Raw genomic sequence first — 8,781 nt, 5'->3', positions numbered from 1 at the left:
GTCTTTATTGTATTCATTATCGTTAATCAATGTAATCTCATTAAGATGATTGCTAAAAAAATAACATTGATCCTACACATGTCTTTATTGTATTCATTATCGTTAATCAATGTAATCTCATTAAGATGATTGCTAATCAATAAACATTGATCCTACACATGTCTTTATTGTATTCATTATCATTAATCAATGTAATCTCATTAACATGATTGCTAATCAATAAACATTGATCCTACACATGTCTTTATAGTATTCATTATCGTTAATCAATGTAATCTCATTAAGATGATTGCTAATCAATAAACATTGATCCTACACATGTCTTTATTGTATTCATTATCGAATCTCATTAAGATGATTGCTAATCAATAAACATTGATCCTACACATGTCTTTATTGTATTCATTATCGTTAATCAATGTAATCTCATTAAGATGATTGCTAATCAATAAACATTGATCCTACACATGCCTTTATTGTCATTACATGATTTCCATCGTTAATAATTGTAATCTCATTAAGCTGATTAGTAATCAATAACCATAAAATCAAATATTAGAAAATATTCAATTTTAATAGACCTTTGCAGTGTGTCAATAAAAAATAACATTGATCCTACACATGTCTTTATTGTATTCATTATCGTTAATCAATGTAATCTCATTAAGATGATTGCTAATCAATAAATATTGATCCTACACATGTCTTTATTGTATTCATTATCGTTAATCAATGTAATCTCATTAAGATGATTGCTAATCAATAAACATTGATCCTACACATGTCTTTATTGTATTCATTATCGTTAATCAATGTAATCTCATTAAGATGATTGCTAATCAATAAACATTGATCCTACACATGTCTTTATTGTCATTACATCATTTCCATCGTTAATCAATGTAATCTCATTAAGCTGATTAGTAATCAATAAACATAAAATCAATAAACAAAGAGCCACAAAATTTGAGATGAATAAAATCAGACCTACAAATTTCTTTTTTTAAATTAATGAAAAAGAAAACAGTAATTGCAGATAAAACACAAGAATAAAAATGTAATGTAGTGATCACAAAATAAAAGGCCAATAAATATAAATGTCCACAAAAATAAAAACTTGGATAAAACAAAGAAGACAAATATTTAAACAAATTTTAGCAAATATCAAAAAGTCTCCATAATATTTTTTATGTCATAATTTTGTTAACCAATACAGAACCCCTCAAAACCTAAAGGAAGCCTTCTACATTGTCATGAAAAGGACACATACTCTGGTGTGACTACTAATAGTGGATTTAAATCAAAGAAATGTAAAGCAGATACAACCACAGTTAGTATGTACCTATCAATTTTTTACTTGGACAATGTTCCACATATTTTGAAATACTGCTGATAGTTTAAATACTGTAGACGCTTAAACCCGTATGGACATTATTAGATAATATTTTACAAATTTACAGATCTACGACTCTGATGATGCTCGCAAGCATCTTCGCAGGAACAACAGACGTTCCCTAAGGCTTGTCATTGACATGCATTCTAGTTGTGCTCTTGGGGCTACAGGAAGGACGGCTAGCAACCACCAAGTCCATCCGGGGCCATCAGGTGATTCTAGCGGGTTTTCCGGTAACGCTGGCATTCCTCCGTAGTGTTTAGAGATCCGTGAACGAAAGACGGACACTGTATACCGACTGATGTAATGTGTTCAGTTGATTAATGTCATCCTCTACAAGAAAGAAATTGATAAAAAGTTGGATAAGCTACGTATGAACAAATTTAACATGGCAATGTTTAATGTATGTGAAAATTTAGTACGAGAACATAATGCTGAGGAAATAAAGGAGCAAATAATTAGAAAGTCTTCATTTAAAGTGTATTCTCAAATTAAAACACAACAGCTGGGTTGTGAATGTTATATAATGGTCAAACTTGATTTTCACAGTTTTTTCCTGAAATTCAATACCAGATCAAATACTGTTCCATTAACATCTCAAACCCACTATTGGTTTACTGATCATGACATCACATGCACATTATGTACAAAGGGAGAAGAGGATATGGCACTTGTTTATCTCAGGAAATCTTGAAATCAAGCTGTGAATGGCATTGGGTAATATTGGATAAGTACTGCAAAGCATATATTAAGAGTGTGGCGATCACATAACCTACTTTTAAGAACAATCTGAGTCAGAATATACAGCATTGCATGATTTTAATCTTAAGTCTTATTCTTAGCACTTTCAAACCATTTTAAACACCCTATATAAAAAATCTTTCTTAAACGTCCATTATTTAGTTTATATATGTATACGTTTTCCCCATATTGATATTTTTGTCTTGTTTTTTTTTGTCCATATTTTTTTTCTTAAAAAATCTGTAGTGTACAAAAGACAATTTTCTGATGTATCTTAAATGTATATTGGACAAAATAAATGATGTGGATAGCATTCATTCTACCAATTTAATGTACAGATTCTGGTAAATTTTAAAGTCGACTTAATCCAAATTTTATCCTTTTGCACATTTTACCGATTCCTGTTTTACTTGTATTTTAATAATTTTGAATGGTGTTAAATGCTAATTTCTCTGTACATTTTATTGAATTGTCTTTTAAGCTGTCTTATTTCTGTATACATGCGTTGTTTTTGTCCGTGGTTTTATAGTTTTATTGTGACATGATGTGTGCCACTGATTCAAAAGTGTAGTTTTCAAGTAAAGTTATTATTATATATTATTATGAATGTCAAAGTTCAATGTAAAATTTATTCATCCAAAAATGAACATTCATCAACAATTCTAATACAATAAATGGTGCAATGACGAAGTCTCTTACAATTGAGGATTAAGGAGTTCAGTTATTTAGTCATGAGAAGACTATTTGAATGTAAACCTACATACCTTGTACAGTGTCATCTTCAATAAACCTGACATTGGCTGTGTTGTACCCTTCACGCATTCCCCGAATCAACACTTTGAATCACTTCCCCCCACCCCCCACGCTTCTGATGATTGACCTTCCATCTGGCAATGTTTGCACTTCTTCAATTTTTAGCATGCAACCATAATCAGAAAATCTAGGAGAAATGGAAAATTAAATTTAGTTTTAAATATTTAATATCTATTTTTTATCACATTATCCTTATCAAATAAGGTAGTTTTTTTTCAACTTACAGCCATGTTTATTTATTGCTAATATATATATTTTTTTCATATTTAAAATTGCTCTATCATGGCATAACATCACATATTGGATGGCATTTTAGTAATACATCTTGTATTTACAATTTCTAGTGTTTAGCACAGCCAACAAACCAATCAAGAACTTGGGGCATGCACAGTAGTGCAAAATAAAGGCTAGAGACACCTGGCTGGGGCGCCTTCTGGCTCTAGCGAAGGAAACCTGACTGGGGCTTCATCAGGTTCTATCGAAGGCACCTGGCTGGGGGTTCTTCAGATTTTAGCAAAGGCACCTGGCTGGGGGTTCTAGTGAAGGCACTTGTCTGAAGATTCTTTGGGTTCTACCGAAGGAAAGAACCAACAGATTAGAGGAAATTGAGGCACCAAGAGTGCCTCAATGACCTCCAAAGACCTGATACTTGCCAATGGGACATGGAACTAATGGTGTTAATGCTGACTCATGCAAAAAATTTCCCGACAAGAAGTGTGACATGTCCATCAGAGGGGTCCAAACTAAGGGGCTGACGAAGCCTTGGTCAACGGCGGGGAATAAAGAATCACTGGTAGGGTTAACAGCGAGAGTTTTTATGGATTAGTGTGGCCCAAATTGTGCTTTTAGACCACAATATTAGGGATTGGCAGTCAGAATAACATTATTTGGATAGAAAAATTATTATTTTTAAAAATTCTTTATCCGATGACCTAGCCATGCATCGGAAGATGGGGAATTCAGGCCTGTCAGACGGGGGAAATGCCCTCATTGCCCCCGCCCTTGCGCACCACTGCTGATGAGAATAATGATGGCACAGTTTTAATCAAACATCAAGATTCTTACCCCGTAATTCTTCCATTTCTTCCGCATGGATCTCCTCTTGTTCGTGAAACTTTTTCTTAAAGTACTGTTTTATTATCTTTTGTATCAGAACATTGACTGAAAATTTCTTGCTTGCTAAATACTGTAAAAGAAATAAAAATATTGTCTTTGGTTTGATTCATGTAGTATAATTTCGCTCCTCTAATAAATTAACCTGGTATTAACTTTAATAAATAAACCTAATAACAAATGAAAATTTTAATTTCTTTGATTTGTATTGAATTTTTAAAATAAGTATGCAACTTGATATACTGTAATAGTGTCTTTGTAATTAAATGTTGGGCATAGCATTTTAAAAATAAATTCTTAAGAACATAATGATTCTACCAACACATTTAAAATATGCTAAAAAAAAAAGACTTATTTTGGCCAGAGGCCAAATTGCATGTAAAATTACAATGGAGTTGAGGAGACATGTGATTTCCAGTCCCCCACTACCCCCACTCTGTATCTTAACTCTGTACCTACAAATGAAAATAAAGAATGTTTTCATTCCAAGGGTTTTAACACATTAACTGCCAAGACTTTTCTCCTACTTTCATCCCATACACCATGTTATCAAGGGCGCCACCATATGAAAAACATGTCATTCAACTGTAGTGAAATTACTAATTCTGTGCTCTTACGACAACTGCCAGAGAGTTTACGTGCAATACAATAGTGGAATGTTGGAGAGGTGTGGACGTGAATGCAAGTCTATGGCAGCGAACGTATTAAAGTGCTTCACATTATCACACCAGTCATCGGATCAAATACCTTATGAACAATCTGTTCCTGGGACGGATTCTATAATGTCGTGCGACTTCTCAGTTATTATGGTATAATCATTATGTATAAAAGCATTTATAAGAACACTGAAATTAGACATACCAGTAGTGGGGTCAGAATGCTTTAGTTTTTTTTAGCGCACACTGCACCAATATCAGAAAAGTCTTTTCCACACCCCTCTGTTATTACCAACTCTTTTCTCCTCTCTTTGTTACAAACAACTGTTTTCCACCCTCTCTGTTATTAGCAAGTTTTTTCCACCCCCTCTGTTATTAGCTAGTGTTTCCCCCCACCTCTGTTATAAACAGAAGATCATTTGGCAAAAGATTGACAAACCAATGTGTTCCACGGCGATCTACCTTATTATTAACATTTTTTGCGTTAGCAAGTACTTGGCAACAGCAGGCTTTTATACGCTTCAACACAGCAGTTTTGCGATGAACCATTTGATTTTAACCCACTGGATTTTTTCAGACTTTTAGTATGTTATTATGTGTACATTTCACAAACAGATTCTGGGAAATTATTTCTGTTGCAATTAGTTATGTGTTGATTATATTTTGTCTAAAGATTGACTGCTTCAAGTATGAAGCTGAGGCGGAATAAAACTGAAAATTACTCTGACTTTGGTTGAATTTTCGAATAGTTAACCATCGTTAACCCTAAAAATCCTCAATCATTGCTTGATTAACATCTGTTAAAATTAGAATTATTGAGTTTATCCAATTTACAGAAAATTTAAGTTGAAATACACCATACTTTTAAAGTTCATGTAAATGTTTTTTTTTTGTAGAAAATATTAATATACTTGGTATTTCTTGAAAAATATGTATTTGCTTAAAGGTGAAAAGAATAGCACAGTAAGTAGTGAGCATTTAGAAAAGGTGGTGCTCTTCATTTTGCCATGTTCAATTTTTGGTAAACCTATTGGTAAACTAAGCCTCATAATTCAATTAATAAAGATCAATAATAATAATAATAATAATAATAATAATAATAATAATAATAATAATAATAATAATAATAATAATATGTAATATATCTTAAATTACCTTGGAGCATACATCTGTGGAAGAGTTTTGGCCGCTGGTAATACTACTCGCACCAATTGATTGGATTACTACTTGCACTCACTCTGTCACCTGATTGGTTACTACCTGTACATCCTCTGTGTACCGATTGGTTAAGACCTACAAGTATTGCAGACGCCAGGTCATCCAATCAAGATGAGAAGACACTGAATGGTGTTGACATTCCATAAACACACCTGCCTAGAATACCATGATGCTGAATTTCCGAACATTTTTAATTTTCCGATGTTGGTAACGGAGATAAAATTTTCTGTAGTACCTGAAGAACATGTCAGTAATAAAAACAATTTTACTTAAAAAAAACCAATTCATATCATGATATCACAACCATTCAAACATCATGACTATATAGGGACACATCATGACTATTTTATATGGGCACATAAGAACTATATATGGACATATATGGACTATATATTAACAGTTTGTTTATTTTGTCCAAGAAGATTTATCTGGATAAAGCTTAATATTACTGCTGATTAATAAAAAATAAATAATGTTAAAAACATTTTTAAAATAAAAAAAAAGTTTTTAAGGCTGTGAAAGGACAAGGATAATATAAATGTTGATTAAAACAAAAGAACATCAAATACAAGAAAGTATTAAAATAGAAAACAAAAATTACTTTCATTTATTTTTATTTCATTATTAAAAAAACATTTAGCATTATAATTATTTTTGAAAGCCATTAGATAAATTGTTGACTAATTCTCAATTTCAAATGAATCAAGTTAAAACTTTACAGATAGCTGTACAAAGCAAGTTTCAATAAACGCAAAGCGTCATAATGTGATTGTTAGTTTTCATATCAGGTAGATATTATCTCCCAGCCTAAATAAAAAAGGTTGTATAATGTATGCCTCAGTGCTTATATAAGAATGAGCTGCATTATGATTTGCTGTTACATAAGTCCACTGACCTCTGACATAAGTTCATTTCGATACATTTGCGTGCTTCAAGCACGCATGATGTTGCTCCCGATCTTACGTTACCAGGGAGTGCTTGTTTGCGTTTCAATACTCAAAGCGGTCTTAGGGAAGACTGTTTTATAGCAATGGTCTTGGAGAAATGACTTTAGTAAGACCGTGATAAAGCTGGCTATATTCGAGGAGTTAAGACTACCAGTTAAGACCGTTTTATAACAATCCGCCTCTGGTTTATTCCATTCTAAATTCACAAAATATACAAAAATATTTAATTAAGTTATGAATTACTTCAATTAATACCTTCTACTTATAATGTACCATACTGTTTTCATTGCTATTTGTTCATGTGTCACAGGTCATGAACTTGTTTTATTGTACTTGGGAATGAATGATTACTTTCTTTAACAACATAATTTAACAGTCTGAAAAAATGAAATCCACATTTAGATGTTCATCCAACTGTGTTTACCAGCATTTGTCAGCCTAAATTCAGATTTGCTTCATTTAAGAACATCCAACCAATTTATAAATCATTCCAATCGCCTTCACTCGAACACATGTTACGAACACATTAAAAAATTTCTATTGACATTTTTATGGCACACTAAGCACATTTTATACTATACACTACATTACTACAGTACTACTAAGGTAAGTAAAAGCAGCAGTTTATTTAAGTTTTATAGTAACAATTAATTTAAAAAATTAAACGTTTTTTACAGGGCCCGACTATATGAACGTGGCCGCTTAAGAATGATCTGATCTTTCAAGCCATTATTTATAACAACATTTACAATATAAAATAATGCAACATAAAATCAATGATGTCTTGGTCATACAAAACAGCAAAAAATACTGTACCTTCATGTTGTTAATGCGTTTATTGCCAGACTGAGATTATGGATTTTCAGAGAATAAATAAACTCCTTCATTCTTCCTTCGCTGATTATCAGTCTGTCTTCAAGATCAGTGATCATTTCCCAGCCGTCTGTATAGTCCTTACGAGGTGTATTATACAACCCATCGATCTGCGTAACATCGGCTGGGGTCAGTACCATCCCAAATTTCATTAGCCTTTGTCTATGGGGTGTGAATGTTACTGAAATGTTTCCTTCTTTAACATCCGGGAATGATGGTATTATTTCTTTAACCTTCCACTGAAGCGCAAAATGTTTAGTTGCACTAATAGTATCACACAGAAGTCCAAGATTCTGTGAACTCAGATAGTCGTGTGTAAACAAATTGTTCAACAATTCCAACGTGTCAGTTGCTGTTGATAGCTTTCCATATTCCACCTTGTCTCTGAACAACACTTTAAGCATAGGAAGACTTCGGTTGCCGTCATACCAGCTTGAAACAACGGCCTTAAGCACACTAAAGTCAGACAATGCTATAAAATAATTAGACATTTAGGATTATTTCATTTGCATTTTAAAATGTAAAATGTATATTTTACAGGAGAGTCCTATATTTCAATACTAGAAATTATCTTCACAACTTAAACATACGGTACATATATTGGTGTAGTTGACAATTCTATTCCAAATATTATATTGAGTCCTCCATTTGCCTATGATCCTGTTATGCACTATGGACATTGCAGTAACAGATTACGGTACATATATTGGTTTCGTTGACAATTCTATTCCAAATACATATTGAGTCCTCCCTTTGCTGTTATGCACTATGGACATTACAGTAACAGAATATTATTTGAACAAGCTGTAGTATTTTAGTGATGCTCAATTACCACCACAATTTGTTCGTGCATTTTTTATTCCATAATTATCTGAATAAAGGCCTGTTTATACTTCAACGATAATGATAACGATAAAAAGATATTGTTGATATACAAAACAAAAGAAATCAAAGAGGTTTTTACACCAAACGATTCGATAACGATTTATCGTGTATATGATAACAAAATATTTTAACAAATCAAATC

The 8,781-nt window shown here is 32.3% G+C and overlaps 1 protein-coding gene across 1 annotated transcript in view; it reads right to left on the bottom strand.

Moving 5' to 3' along the window:
* Nucleotides 1-3,061, bottom strand: part of LOC117110640 (LON peptidase N-terminal domain and RING finger protein 3-like) — a 5,686-nt gene extending 2,625 nt beyond the window's left edge. The window contains exon 1 of the mRNA XM_033253404.1: nt 2,899-3,061. Coding sequence (XP_033109295.1) covers nt 2,899-2,956 — 58 coding nt within the window. The 5' untranslated portion in view covers nt 2,957-3,061. The remainder of the gene's footprint in view (nt 1-2,898) is intronic.
* Nucleotides 3,062-8,781: the final 5,720 nt, after the last annotated feature.

This window comes from Anneissia japonica, unplaced genomic scaffold, assembly GCF_011630105.1.
Source record: "Anneissia japonica isolate Jap-2015-1 unplaced genomic scaffold, ASM1163010v1 scaffold2823_len59780_cov132, whole genome shotgun sequence".
NCBI lineage: Eukaryota > Metazoa > Echinodermata > Crinoidea > Comatulida > Comatulidae > Anneissia > Anneissia japonica.
This window is presented reverse-complemented; position numbering and strand designations above follow the sequence as displayed.